The 15,541-nt window shown below is 41.5% G+C and overlaps 1 protein-coding gene across 9 annotated transcripts; it reads right to left on the reverse strand.

Moving 5' to 3' along the window:
• Window positions 1-1,444: 1,444 nt before the first annotated feature.
• Window positions 1,445-11,762, reverse strand: AKAP17A (A-kinase anchoring protein 17A). Of its 9 annotated transcripts, none has more exons than XM_074607482.1 (7): window positions 11,645-11,759; window positions 11,163-11,295; window positions 10,079-10,821; window positions 7,802-7,950; window positions 6,445-6,685; window positions 4,047-4,950; window positions 3,025-3,817 (listed from the first exon to the last, which is right to left on the reverse strand). In XM_074607482.1, the coding sequence occupies exons 3-7, from the start codon at window positions 10,751-10,753 to the stop codon at window positions 3,738-3,740; spliced, it is 2,049 nt and encodes a 682-aa protein (XP_074463583.1). In that variant the 5' UTR covers window positions 10,754-10,821; window positions 11,163-11,295; window positions 11,645-11,759; the 3' UTR covers window positions 3,025-3,737. The 9 variants fall into 9 exon arrangements, with proteins under 9 accessions (XP_074463576.1, XP_074463583.1, XP_074463592.1 ...); XM_074607491.1 differs by having other exon boundaries at window positions 11,532-11,740; XM_074607500.1 differs by having other exon boundaries at window positions 11,526-11,730.
• Between the last annotated feature and the right edge of the window lie 3,779 nt (window positions 11,763-15,541).

Below are 15,541 nucleotides of genomic sequence, written 5' to 3' on the forward strand. Positions count from 1 at the left end.
TCATGTCAAGCCTAGGCAGAGAGAGTCAGGTTACTACTGGTATATAATCCTCACTGACCAGTTTCAGAAGTAAACAGGCAGATATCTCTGCAGACCTTCTCAGTGTATTAGAATTCCAGCAGTTAAGGGTCTGAAAGTAGAGGCAGCCTAGTAGCTAAATCACACTCTATCCAATACTCGACCATACCAACATGAATTCAATATTTCAGAAGTATTTATTAGTTTGGTATGTCTTTGATAAGTATTAGTTGCTAAATCAGATACTCTTCAGTTTCTTTAACATGTATCAAAACCTGTGACTGTGGTGTGATTTAAACACTGTAAATTTAATAATTAAACAAGAACAGAAGTGTGGATTATTGAAACTCCTTCATTAATTAGACCAAAGTTTGTTGATCAAAGTTTCAAGTCCATTTCAAAAGGACCTTGCTTTAAAGCAGCTAAAGCAGCAGAAGACAGACATTAAATACTGATATTCTTTTATGAACTCAAGGTCATAACTCAACAGACATACACTGAAACGTGAGAAAAAAGACCAACTAATTTTATCTACCTTTAGACAGCTCTTGAAAGTCAAGATTGCAAATCCAAGCAATCAAGTAAGATTTACGCAATCAGCATCACAACGTTCTTTCAGAGTAGGGAAAAATAGCAGTAACTTTGGTACTTTGGCTTCTAGAAGCCATTATAAAGTCTGCTGGTATCCTAGGTTCTTTTATTTGAACGACTAAGACCCCTAGAAGATACCTGGTAGAAATGTACTGACTTACAATCAATACAGAACCAAGAACAATTGTTTACTATCAAAAATTATATTCTTTAAGTTATTGCATCAGCAAGGTTTTTGCAGCAGTACAAGCACACACTTCAGCCATAACAAAACCTGAATAAATTATATTGGGCATAATTTAGACTCGTGACCTTATTAAAAGATTACAGTTTCAACTCTTCAAGTTTCCTTGCAGTTCAAAGCCCATCATCAATGACGACCACAAGCAGACTGATGCCCAGACAGTCTTGGAGCAATGGCTACCTTGACAAGACAAAAGCCCCCATTTTTATTGTTGAGCGTGATGTTACATAGCACAGGATATCCCTATGGTCAGGTGGGGTCAGCTGTCTTAGCTGTGTCCCAACCCTCTTGCCCAACTTCGGCCTACCCATTTCAGGGATGTACACAAAATGGGAAACGGAGAAGGCCTTGACACTGTGCAAGCACTGCTCAGCAACAGGTAAAGCACCGGTGTGTTATCAACACTGTTTGCCACAAGTCCAAAACACAGCACCACACCGATAGCTATGAAGAAAGTTAACTCCATCCCAGCCAGACCCAGAACAAGGACACACGACTATATGCATTTCAGGGAATTCAGCACTGAAAAGATTTTGGTGAGCAAAAGACATACCTGAAGCAACAATACTGTTAAGTGTTAGACTAGATAAAACTCTGCACTGAGCGGTTACCGGGCAACTTTAGGTCCTAGGACCTTGAAGAGGTTTTGATGGGTTCAACTGGCTGACTGAAAGGGGACTTCTTCCACATTCCCTTTGCAGTTTGGAAAATAAGCATTTTCAAGTACCTTCAAAGTGCTGTCAGGCTTTTATTCCTGAAGCTGCTGTGAAAAGAATAAATAATACAAGCACTATAAATAACTGAGTTACTTTATGTTAACTGCACTTTTAGGGCATTGTATGAAGTCAGTGCTGGATATGGTGCGTTAAACTGAAAGATTATCAAAGCCTGACAGCTGAACATCCTCCCCCTTGTCTTCTCTGGACTCAGAAATTACCCTAAACATCAGGGGAGTTTATGGAATTTAGTAATTTCAGGGTGGGACATGAAAACTGCTCTTGGTGTCCTCTCTAGAGCAAAAAAATCTATCACGCACAGTCTTTTTTCATTATCAACTAACAAAATCTGGATTCTTCTAGTAGGACTCCACACTTTTTGGTGACTGCTACTGCTTTAACTGCTTCCACTCTTGGCAATGACACTGCATTCATAGCTTGATGATTTCCTGAAAGTAGCATTATAAACTAGCACCTCCCCAACTACTTACATAATGTGTCATCAAGACCCCCACTCAACATATCAATCTCATTGGAAATCCACAGTAGAAATATACTGTAGAAATACTAGTAAGACTCTAACCCTGAGCTCAAAGACATTGGTACTGGCAGCTGTTAGTTACATTTTTCACATAACTGCAGACAGAATACACTTTTTTTATAAAGAAAGTGGTGTTACCATGGACAGTGTGTCAGTATTTGAGAGCAGGCTAAGCAGAATTGCATGCATTTACAAACAGGCATCCCACCAGCCTTATCAAATACTTGCAACCAACATTAGATTGGATTTTAGCAAAATCATTACTACAGATGAACTTATCTTCAGGAAGACAGGCTTTTAACACTTTAACAAAGACAGCAGAAACACGAACTCTCCACAGAAAGCAACTGCTCAGAACTCAAGAGATCGGTGGTGCTGAGATTATTAGATAAATCAGTCTAGGTCTCAGGCCCCAAGACAGTCGTGAAACTCACAGAAGTAGTCACCAAAACTTGAGAAGTAACACAATTAATTTGAGATCTTTAAAAACGTGAATTGCCAGGAAGGGAAAAGAATGTCTACCTTTTCTTTCCACAGCTAGTATCTGCAAAGACTTCAGCAGCATGCTCTATTAAGAAACAAACCCCGCATGGATTCACTGAAAGCAACACAGCCAAACACAGCCAGCCAGGGATCCAGCTGTGCTGCAGCACCAATGTGCTTCTCAGGCACTCCAGGAATGGGATGTACTTTGATTTGATGCATCAGTATGAGGAAAATGGCATCCGAATGCTGTAGATAAAGAGTACACGCCCTGCTGAATTAACAGTTGACATAGCTGTATACAACAGGGCCGTGAAGAAGAGTGGCTGAGCTTCATTATTCAAATGTCTTGAGTGATTTTTTTGAACAAATGGGTTCTCATACAACACTTCTGCAGATTTTAATACACTGACATATGAAAACAGCAACTTCGGTTCACTGGAAAGTTTTCTTTTTAATTTTACCATAAAAAGGCAAAATAAACTCTTTCACTGTAATGTTATAGCTTTTAATATTCCTGAGCTGCATTTTAGAAGCAAAAGCATTCTTAAATGGATTTAAGAAGAGACACTGCAGCCTTACTTTCCAACACCACAAGTAAAAATAATTTAGCAACAAGGCCCCTTTTTCAAAAGACAATGGCTACCTCTGTACCTGAAAAAATATTTCAAGTAGCTCCATGCCACCTGAAGTAATAATTACAATGCCAAATATGTCAACAAAATAACAGAACAACTTTTCAACCATTTTACCACTGCTTCTTACTTCCCACATCAGTGCACCTCTCTTACATGGAAAGTATTATTACACAAGTGGCATTACATGCCAGAATAAGTTGGGCCACAAAGGTTGGCACCATACAGACATATGAAGGAATCATAGCAGTTTAAAAGATATCCTGCATATCTTTATAATAAGTTTTAAGAATTATACGAAAGTCCTGCTATACATCTCAATCAGCAATAATTCTACTTTGTTAAATGTGATTTCATTGAATGCACCAAAAAGCATTTAAAATCAAATCTGTACATAATAGCTTGTCACGTTTGGAGTTCCAGATGTTCCTATGTACTTCTCAAGCCAAATTGGGTGATACAGAGATAAAAACTAAACCAACTAAAATTAAGGTTTAGAAAACTGAAAATCAGGAAAACAGGTTGGGTTTTAGCACTGTAGGAACTCGAGCGCAAGCACAGGTGGTTATACCTACATTGTGGCAGAAACCTAGAAAGAGACAACAAAGCACAAAGGAAGATTAAAAAAAAAAATCAGACATCTATTTTCTTGATTTCAGAGACCAGAGGCAAGTTAAGCATTGGTTGAAACAAACGTGTTGTCTATAGCAGTCACACCAGTGAGGTCTTGTTTACAACCTTCTGGCCCTTTTGTCCAACCACAGCCTTTCCAAGGAGCCAAAGCCTCCACTACCCACTCCAAGTACTCCTGTGCTTACTCAGTGATCTCCTCCGGTGCCTTTGTCTCCTGCTTGCACTTCTGCGACTGTGACTTCTTTCTCTTCTGTCTCGTTTACGTTCAATGCTCCGCGTTCTTCTGTAACGTGAACGTCTGGGGCTTACACTTCTACGACGAGGACTATGGCTTCGACGAGGACTGTAACTTCTGCTCGAGTGTCTATAATACCTCCTTTCTTTCCTGCGCTTTTCATCCAGATAACTCACATCTCTCCTGTGCCTGCTCCTCTCTCGTTTACCCTTACTCTCATCAGTGTTTATGCTGCTACATGAACGGCTCTTTCTTCTCCTCGGCTCTGTGCTACGTTTGCGCTGCTCACAGTGTGAGTCCTTCCTGCAGGTATTCTGGTCATAGCTAGAGAGGTTCTTCTGCTGCTGGTTATCGGTGGGAATACATGAAAGTACCCCTGAACTTCTTTTCTCAGAACACCTCTCAGAGTTTGTGGTATGAAGTTTCTGACTTTCTTTGACATTAACTTTGTCATGAATGCTGCCATTCAAGTACTTGCATTGAGCGTTTACACTCTCAGGGGATGGTATTTCCCTTTGAGAGTCGGGAGGCAGTTTGCCTGTAACAGCCTGTCCTGAGGTAGAAGTGATGCAGCTGGATGACACAGTGTGCGGAACACCACTAGGGGTTTTCAGTACGTCAGACTGAGATGTTTCTGTTTCTTCTTTGTTTTGATTAACTGCATCCATTTTCTTGCTCAGAAGATTGTTCAGTAGTTTCACCCTCAGTTCCTTTTCTTTTCTCTGCAACCCCAGTGCTCTCTCTTTTTCCTCTTCCACACGTTTGAGCTCAGCCTCCTGGAGCCTTCGTCTCTCCTCTAGCTGCTGAAGACGAATCTTTTCTTCATTATGTTCTTGCTCCAAAAGCTTTACTGTCTGAAAGATAGTCAAAGGGAAGGTAAGAGTAAACAAGAAGATACATATAGACCAGCTCATGCTTCCAAGTTATACCATGACACAAAAGCAGCAATATGGCAAGAAAATGAAGTCTAACAAACAGAACTTAACCATCCCAAAATAAGACAGTTGCTTCCCTCTTGAAGGAAAAAAAAAAAAAAAATCAAAACCAACCAAAAAGCCCCACTAACAGACAACTCTTGTAAGGTGAAACATTAGTCTTAATCCACAAATTCTTTTGAGTGTTAATTTCTCCTAGCTGTTTCACAAGGCAAAACCAAAGCTTGGTCTTTGTGTCTCCTTAATACGAGAGTAACATGCAAGCTAGAACAACATGTGAAATTTGAGCTATTAAAATACATTTATCAAGGTCAACATTTCAAGTTGGACTCAAAATTAAAATATTAATTTCTCTTAGATAATTGCAATCTATGATTCATAGAAGACTTTGCAATGAGTCCATAAAAACCAGCAAATAATTAAAACCACGCATATTATGTAGAAACTGATTCTCATTTTGTCAAGCACTTTGTCATGATACTGAAAAAAAAGATTCAAAGTTTTTTTTTTAATTCTGACCCAGACAAACAGCTTAGTGTAGACATCAAAATTCTGGGAGTGAAAGAAACATACTGTCCTGTTTTATCAGGCAACCTTTCTATTTCACAGCTGCAAAGTGACAAAGCCTGCAAGAAGTATTGCTCCCTTTTCCTAGCATATAACTCACTACATAGCACTGCATGACTTCAAAAACACTCCTAATGTACACTGGCATCAGGGGAAAAAACAAAACAAAACAACAAACTGTGTTTGTTGTGCAGTGGCAAACTGCTTTGCCACACAGTTTTTCATTTCTACAGAAAATACTTAACATACATTATGTTACACCCTAATGTGACTTTATCCAAGTCTTAAGCAAATGACATCCTGTTTCAGTGAAAAATATAAATATTGCTAGAGAGACAAGATCTAACATTTGAAAACCTTAAGCTGACGGTACTTTTCCTACAGAGAAATCATTTCGTACATTTTCAAACATCAAATAATGAAAGCTTATTCTCTGAAACTGCAAAGAATAGTTAACGGAATTGCTGAAAGCCAGAAGGGAAAGAGCATCAAAAATGGAATTAGAAATAAGGAGTCTTGCATCTTATCCTCTGTGTTTACTTCACTTTATCATGCTTACACATTCTTTTACTGGACTTAAGAGCAAGCCTGCCAACTAGTTTACAGGTAAAAAACGCTATTCAGGACTTCAAGTTCACTCTTCCATTTACCTATATGTGTGTATTTTACCGAGGAAGAAACACTGTTTCATTGCACTTTTTTTTAATTTTTGGTCTAAGGACCAAAAATTAGCATCTGGAGAGGTACTAAATCTGTTGTTAATGAACACTGATCTCCACACCCTCTCAAATCAGTACAGGGCTCTGATGGCTCTTCATTAGCTTCTGAAATAAATATTGAAGTTACCTTTGCCCTGCTTAGCAGTTCTGCAATTAGTCTAATTGACTGAAGATTTCTCTGAGCTAATAGGAGCTTCCTTTCTTCTAACTTTATCTTCTCTTGCAGTTTTTTCTGTTCTTCAGCTTGAAGCTTTTCAAGTTGTTTTTTGTTTCGTCGAACTTCACGATCTTTCTGTTTCTGTTCTCTCTTGCGCAACTTTTCTTCTCTTTTTCTCTCTCTCTCATATTCTTCAAGCTCTCTCTGCTTCCTAAAAAAAAAGAAATTAATATTTTTACCTTATCTAGGACAGGTACCATTTTAGACTTCTAGTCTATGTAAAATTTTTTTTTTTTTTTTACTTTGAGTAAATTTGTTTCTAAGTAAGTCTTATTGGTTATTGAAAAACAGAAGTAGAAAACATTGAACATTTTAACCATTAGTTGTAAAGCAAACAATCATTAGCCTGTCAATATTTGAAAACAAGTTGAAATCCAAAACCAAAACATGGCTGCAACAATTTTTTTTTTTTAAACCTTTAAACCAATTCGGCCAGACACCATAACAATGCATCAGGCAGCTGGGCAGTCAATCATCATAGTGAGAAGAAAATTACCAAGTGAACTAATATGTGCAGGGGTTGGTGGCTTTTATTTCAGTCATTAGGACAAAATGATGGCTTAAGCTAAAAGGCCAAGGGTTTCTGAGATCAGGTGTCTAATGGCACAATTTTTAGGAAATTTAATATTTTGCAGATTTAGTATCTTGAACTGAACATAAACATTAGAGATAGTCTAAATAACCTTATAGTTTCAGAAACTGTTTAATATCTAAACATTTAAGCACGAAGAATTTTTACACAAGAAGGCAACTGGACATCATACAATCTCTGAAACAATTTGCTCCGTTCACTTTTATATTCTGAATAGCCGTCTTATGACATTTGCACCTATATACATTTTCTTAAAATGTCACTGTTAAGATATGCTTGTATCCCATCCCTTTCCTGGAAAAATACTGATGTTAAGAATGAACAAGCTTTATAATATCGAAGTGACTTACTAGTATAACTAGTGCAAAATTTTCTATTCTCCATTTAAAATGCTCCATTACCATGTTCCATTCCCAGCTCTTGGAATTACAGTTCAACCAAAAAAAACCAAAACTGAAGGTGTAAAACACTCATCTCCAAACCTCAAGCCCTGAATCCTACTTCCTGAAAAGGACCACAGCATTTTGAGTGCTTCACTTTAGCTACAGGAGTTGAACTTTGAAACTAAACTTGTGTTTAGTTATTTTCTATCTATTGAAGCTGGTATGAAGAAGTAAATACAGGTTTATTATGCCTGATTCTTAAACATATAACTGAGAAATAAACAATAAATACCTTTCTTCCTCTTTTTGTTTTTCCTCAGCTTCTTTCTCTTTACGTTTTTGTTCTTCTCTCTGTTTTTCAAGCTCTTGAAGCTTTTGCCTTTCAAGCTGACGCTTCTTAATTGATGCATCACTAAGGTGTTTTGTTGAGTCAAAAGAAACCTTTACAGGATACAATTGAAAACAGTTTTAAGTTGACTAAAAAAAAATATCTCCAACAACTGACACAATCACAAACAATTTTAACATACCACAATGGTATCCAAACCACAGCATAAGTACAATCAGAAATACAAAGCCTTTTCCAAAACAAATGGAACTTCTCTATGTGCCCAGAGGAAGTACTAGAGTACTATAACCAGATAACTGGGAACTAAATGCCTGCACACTAGCGCAGTTAGGTACCAGTTTACACTTTACTGTGTGTCTGACATCCAGAAGTAAACACTAGCATAGTTTAGGCCCTGCCTGTCCAATGTTTTCAAACTGTCAGAACAGGAACATACAGAACTCTTTCAACTCATGTATGCTATTAGGGACTGTACAGCATTAGGCAGAAATGGGCCTTAACAAAGGCCTTCCTTTCTAACACTGTGATCCTTAAGTTCAGCAGAAGAAACAGTTCTGCAACATTCAGCACCTGGTTTAAGGAAGTGCATCCTCACTAATTCTAAGACCAAGATTCCCAAACTGAGGTACACTGGGCCGAAGCTCCAAGTTTGAGACAGGGAACACAAGAGAAAGGGAAATTACACACATCTGAGCAACGAGACCTGGGAAAATACTCAGCTTCCAAGACATATGGGCACCCCCTGGCCGTGTCCAGCTGCGCGCTGGAATAGACCACCAGCGGAGATCACAGCCCTGGTATCCTAATCTCCTATTCTAGATACCAATGCCTGTGCAGGCAGGCAGGGGTCCATTAACACGTTCCTGCAGGCCCATGGTTGTGAACCATGGGGCAGAGAACAAGAAGCACATACTCTGCAGTTTAGTTCACCCAGGCTGAATGTAAAATCGTGTTTCACTAGCAGGCTAAAAGGACACACAGGTGGAAACAGACAAGGTGCTGTGACCTTCTATGAAGGAGATCTATCCTGACAGCTCAGTTACAAACACAGCCCTCTCTCTTTCCTATCAATCCCCAGGGCAGCTGCCAGGAAGGCATGCTTCCTCTTGCACAGCCAAACTAAATTTGGGAACCCTGATCCCCTGCATGTAAGTGACAGTTTGAATTTCACATCCCCTTGAAAACCTTGAGAGTCAAGGTACAAACAGTTTTTATGCTCCAACTGACAAACTTAGATAACAACATAAAAGATTACAGTATTTTACTTACACCGACTAAACTAAAACTTGAATAAATATTTTGCATGTTTCCACATTACACAGAGAAATACTCAAAGCTTTTTCCTAAAATACGCTTTCTGATTTGATGAATGACTATTGAGCATACTGAAATACATCTGCAAACATTTCACTCAACCGATACATAAGTTTTCTTCAGGTCATGCTTTCATAGATAGATCTGAACAGCCAGTCTTGTTCTCTCCTGTCAGTTATATTTTCTAAGCCAATGAGGTTACAGAAAAAAAAATGTGGAAAACTCAGTATGTAAATATTATGAATTAAGGACACTGCATTCACAGCAAACTGCTACAGATTAACATTGCCATTTACATTTTTGTGGTACCTTTCTGTATGTGAAGTACACTAATGATTAACCGTGTACTCCCCAGGCCGTACAGACCACATGCTATTAAACTCCAGTTCTGACACGTGTGGTAGACCGCATTATCAATGCTGGAACCAAATACAGAGGCTGTGAAATTCGCCCCCAAAATTTCTATTTGTAGCGAACACAAGAGAAAACAATGCACTTTAAAGTCAGCCTTCTGGTGAAATATGTCTGAACTTGTTCAGAATTAGAATTTTAAATGAAATGACAAGATTTATAAGTACATATTTCTTTCTAAAAACTATTTAGCAGGTTACATTCATATACTTGGTTCTTCCACCAAGTGGTTCTTTTTTCTAGAACTGTCTTGTTAAAAAAAAAAAAAGCAAAGTGCATCCACTTTGTTCACATAGTCTAAGACTACATTTCTCTTCCATCGTTTTCCTTCAAAAATTCTATTATGGCTGTTCCATAAAACTACATTAGTGCTGTTAATATCACCTGTTGTCATCACTACAGTACATAGATGTAGGTTTGAAGCACTAGGGAAATAACATTTATCTGTATTTGGTCTTTCACATGGTTTCCCACAAAAAAAGCCCAGGTTCTTACCTTTATATTGCAAGCCACTGCTTTGCCATCATCGCCTTTATACATCAGCTTCATCCCTCGCAGGGCATTCATGGCCTTAATGAAACCTGCATACTCCCGATATTGAACATAAGCCTCAAAATTTAAATGGCCTCCAAAACTGAAAGTGTGGAAATTTCTGCCAGTCATTTCTTCTCTGTAAGGGTCCAGCATGGGTATGTCCACATTACGTATTTCTCCAAATTTCTGGAAAACTTTTATAAGGACTTCTTCACTTGGCTTTTCTGAGCCAGAGTCCTTTGCTGCAAACCACTTACAAGGTAAGCCCTCTAAGTGAATAGTATCTGGCCTTTCCCCTGGCAAAGTTTCATTCATATCTTTTGCATCACGGAAAAACGAGTCCCAGTCATGTCTGGTAGGGAAGTCAATCTTATATTCCGCAGCACGGACTTTTAAAATGTCTGAGAAGCCACTCAGCTTTATTGTTTTGCCATCAAGGCACGCCAGAAAAGACTTAACCAAACTTTTGTTTTCAACCTCTCCTTCAAACCGGATGAAATCCATTGTGCTTTTAGAAATCCGCAGAGTGGAAAACTGATGAGTTTGCACCATCCCTTTCAATCTTTCCATCACTTCCCAGTTCGAAATGGATTTTCCCGGTTGTTTCAGCTGAGGAAGTGCCACACTGATGGTCATTTTTGTAATGGGTTTAAGATACAACCCACAGGGAGCACAGAGCTCTACAGCTTCTGATGTATCGTGAACTATTGTTGCAGCAGCCATAACACAGAAAAAGCATAGGATAAAAAAAATAAAAGATGCAAGTTTAAGTCGCAGGCCAACAGTAGTCAAATAAAATAGCCCTTATCCACAAATAACTGAATTCTTTGGCCATTTAACCATTCCCAAGTTAAAACAATCTCTCTTAATACAAGAGTCAATTAGAAAATTAAAATCAGGTAGTACAAACATCTTAAATTACTTTATAACCACCATTGCCTATAAGTAATTAAACCTCAGTAAGGCCTCAGAAAAAAACCCAAGAAGCTGATGACAATCTTAGGAATACATGAAGTTGGTATGTGATGGCTCAGAAAGCAGCTACCCTTTTTTACGGAAGGAAAGGACTGGCAGAGCGATGTCACACCGCTTTGAAGTCTACTTAACAAGCAGCGAAGCCCAGCAGGCTAGCGCCGAGGCGAACCCCACGTTTTCCAGCGGAAAGACTTGGAAGACGTCTGTAACGAGAGAAAACCGCCCTGTGTTAATTTAAAAGCCAGAAGGCCCGCCGCCCTCCCTCCTCATCAATACGAGGCGGGGGAGCGCCCCGAGCCGCACGGGAGCCAGCGACCACGACCCGCCCCCGGGAAGGCCGGCGGCTGACCCGCACGGGAGGAGCCCGGGCGGCGGGGAGAGACCCCGGGAAGACGCCAGCGGGGAAGGCCCACAGCGGGCCGGGCCGGGTTACCCGCACCCTCCACCGCCAGCTCCCCTACGCGTTCCCCGGCCGCCGGAGACCAGCGACGCCCCGCCAGCCTCCCCACGCTTCTCCTCCTGCCGAAGGGATCCTCCCGGCGCCCGCCTCACCCGCAGCCGGCAGGGCAGCTCGGCCCCACAGGCAACAACCGCCGGCCCCGGCCCCTGCCTCTCCGCGCGCCGCCGGGGCCGCTTCCGCTTCCGCGTGGCGGAAGTGTCCCGGGCCGGCACGGGGCGGGGCGCGCGCCCGCTCTCTCTATGGCAGCGTCGGGAGGGCGCCGCCTGGCGGCGGGGCGGGAGAGGGGCGGGGGCTCGACCCCGCGGTAGCGGCTGCGCGGTGGGCGGCGGGATGGAGGTCTCTGCTTTTTTTGCCGTCCCACGAGGATTTATGCTGGACAGGACGGTCAGCGCGCCGGCAGCCGGCGTGTGTGAACAGGCCTCTTTCCCTGTCAGGTGATTGTCACCGTTTGCTTCCAACAGGCTGGGGCATGCGGGTACGAAATCATGGAATCGTTTTGGTTGGAAAAGACCTTCAAGATTATCGAGTCCAACCGTTAACCTGGCACTGCCAAGTTGCCACTAAACCGTGTCACTCAGCACCGCGTCCACACGTCTTTTAAGTACCTCCGGGGATGGCGACTCAACCACTTCCCTGGACAGCCTGTTCCAATGCTTGACAACCCTTTCAGTGAAGGAATTTTTCCGAATATCCAATCTAAACCTCCCCTGGCACAACTTGAGGCCATTTCCTCTTGTCCTATCGCTTGTTACTTGGGGGAGGAGACCGACCCCCACCTCGCTACAGCCTCCTTTCGGGCAGTTGTAGAGATCGATAAGGTCTCACGCTGCCCAAAGCCACCCCACCGCCTGGGCAGCAGAGCCTCTGCAGTCACCAGCTACCCAGGAAGATAGCCTCCAACTTGCTGCTTACCGCACGTTTCCAACAGTTCACGCGTTTTTTGGAAAAAAAACCCCAAACTCTGTATTTACGAAAGAATGGCTCAGATCAAAAAGACGTAATTTAGTTGCATAAACATGAGTGACTAGTGCTATGCAATATGCCATAAGATATCCAAGCTATATACACGGGTCTGGAAAATACGGCACAAGACCTACAGGAAACATGACTGCACTGTCGCCTTGTGGTGGCATGGGTGGATAAGCCTGTGGATGGATGGATGAGTGTGTCCATGGATGGACAAGTACACGGGAGGACGGATGGATGTGGGGTCACAGAGTAATTAACTGTAACAGAAAACAGGCAGAGCATTTAGCTATAAGATAAGAAGGTAGACAGAGTGTTTAACTACAAAATTAGGAAGTAGGCAGAATAATTAATTATAACAATAGAAGATAGATTGGAAGGGAGCGAGTGCCAACTTTACCTGTCTCCATCAACCTAAAGTAACCTAAGCCTAATTAGCACACTTCTGGGAAGAGATCTGATATGCTGTTGTGCTTTGGGCTGGACTGGCCACTGAATGAATGACAGATGCTTTCTTTGACCTCTCTCCCTTTAGAGAAGAGGAGAGAGAATGAGAGGAAGAGAGAATTTCTGGGTTGAAAAAGAAACTAAGCTAATTTAATGAAATATTAATAAAAAATAATAAAAAGAAAACATAACAACATTAATAAGAAAATAATGACACAATATATACAAAACCGTATCAAGCTCCCAAGATGACAATCACGTCACCAGCAGGCACCGGGAAAGTCCCAGACTGGACTCAGTGATGGACAGGAGCTGTATTCCAGATCTGGAGTCAGGAACACATGGATTGGGATCAAAGGCAGACGAACAGACAGGGTCCTCCTTGGACGCCGGCCATTGAAGAAAGACATTGACTCCATTGATCCCTCAGCTTTTATATTGAGCATGGGGCAGATAGGATGGAACACCCCGTTGGTCAGTTTTGGGTCACCTGTCCTGTCCGCTCCTCCCTGCAGGTGGGATGCCTCTACACTCTTCCGCTTCCGACGCCCCAACATGGCCCATAGCAAAGTGAGCTGACCTTGGTTGTTATAGCGATAAGTATAAGCAAGAGCCTCTCTGCGCACCATTCCTTGGTGTTAATTATAAACATCAGACCTTATCACTCTGGTAGCAGACGCTGTCTGAAGAATATGCTGTTAATTTCATAGAGTTAGTTAGTTAGAAGAGGCTTAGCCAAAAAGTAAAATTACTGAAAAGAAAATCGGTTCTGTTTTACCTCAAACCAGGACATATGCTAATGTTAGACTGCATTTGTGTAATGACTAGGAATTAATTAGCACATGTGCTGTAGTTTGTAGTTACGTAATATCTTGAACAATAGCTAATTAATCAATGAAGTTTTTTGCCAATAAGCTAAATGTATAAAAGTTGTCTGTGCCTTGTGTGGGCATACTAGCTTTGCGAACGATTGCCTAACATACGCACAGAAGAAGGCCTGCATCTGTTCCCTGCACCACCACCCTCCACAGGTGTGCTCCTACATTCTCAGAGAACCCCGATTTCAACACTGGGACTGTAGTTGCATGTCCCCGCCTACCTCTCTCAATTTCCTGCTGCTCATCCCTAGCCTACGAGCTGTTCCTGCTGCTGCCAACCTCCTGCCCGCACCCAGTGACCCACCCACTACAGCACCTTCCAGCCCCTGCTCCAGTGTTTTAAACCCAAGTCCCACCTTGGATAAACTCCCACCCCTTGAGAAACTGGGACTGCAGTAACATTCAGCAGCAGGCTCATGCTAACCGCTGTGTGGAAATACTGATTTTGAAGCATCAATGAAAGCTGCGCAGGAGGTCGCCATCAGTCAGGCAGCTGCAAGGAGACCACAGCTGTTGTGCAGAGGCGCTGCTTCGCAGCACAGATGCTGGTAACTGCTGGCCCTACTCTGTTTCTTTTATGGTTTAGTTAATACTAGTGGAAAGGCAGAATCAGGAACTGCTGCTACCACACAACTGTTTGAAATGGTTTGTGCGTTATAGTCTGAGAGCCCCTGCATAGTACGCAACACCTTCTCCTACGAACCTGCACGTGGGAGCGCATAAAGCGGATCTAGTTACGTCCCAGAGAGTTTCAGTAGCAGCGCAGTGAGGCACTGTGTGTGGCAAAGATTTTGAATCCTGTGCCCAATGATAGCCCCACCCCAGAGACCGTGCCAGAAATAAGTATTCTGTATTTTTAAACTTGAAGAGTAAATTAATGCTCTGAGAAGTTACAAAATGCCAGAATTGAGGTTACCCATGCCACGACATCAGCCACAACCGTGACAGCTTTCATAGGTTATTTTTCTGATATACTTGAAAGAACTGCCACAAGCATTACATTTAATAATATTGTAAAACATACAGGCAAGAAGAAGTAGTGATAATGTGTGTAACTTTTAAAAGATGTAATCAAGCATCAATACTGCAGTGTGGCAAGGGTAAACAGTGTCTCTGCTCAAATGCAGTCCTCTGCGTTGGGAAGATGTGTCATTTTTATTATTGTTTTTTCGCTGTAGTGAGATACCTAAATGAGCAAATGAAATGTCTCCCTTTGGGTTTCAGAATCTGAAGTGAAGGTCAGTAAAACAAGGGTATCACACCTACCAGGAAGGGGCCGGATGAAAAGGCAAAGTAAACATTAGTAAGGGGCAGTATTCAAGTGCAACAGTATATGTAAATCTGTTTTTTACTGTAAGACATTGTCTCTCCCCTACTCTGACAAATACATTGCACTACGGACCTTAAAAAACACGTAGCATGTCTAAAAGCTTGTACATTTGTTCTGACTTCAACAGATAGTCTAATAGAAGATATCACTTCTGCCTATAAACTTTCTCATCTGTACCTTCAGTAGTTACAACACTGAATCCCACAGAAGTTCACTAGAGGGAGCGCTTGTTATTTACATATGTATAATAGTTCTATTCATAAACACAGTTAAAATAGGCTATAAACAGCAGATACTAGTTTTTGTATTCATGCCAGAATACAAACCATTCTTCTTTTCTTGGGAGAGGATATAATTCTCCCAACTAC

Source organism: Larus michahellis, chromosome 1 (genome assembly GCF_964199755.1).
Source record: "Larus michahellis chromosome 1, bLarMic1.1, whole genome shotgun sequence".
In the NCBI taxonomy this organism is placed as follows: domain Eukaryota; kingdom Metazoa; phylum Chordata; class Aves; order Charadriiformes; family Laridae; genus Larus; species Larus michahellis.

What these genes read in the sequence shown, in the direction of transcription:
- AKAP17A (XM_074607446.1), bottom strand. Translation starts at nt 10,840, where the DNA reads ATGGCTGCTGCAACAATAGTTCACGATACATCAGAAGCTGTAGAGCTC. An exon ending in AAACAAAAAGAGGAAGAAAG is followed by an intron (nt 6,686 to 7,801) that starts GTATTTATTGTT and finishes CTTTTTTTTTAG; the next exon opens with GAAGCAGAGAGAGCTTGAAG. An exon ending in GCACCGGAGGAGATCACTGA is followed by an intron (nt 3,818 to 4,046) that starts GTAAGCACAGGA and finishes GTCTCTTTCTAG; the next exon opens with GTTTCTGCCACAATGTAGGT.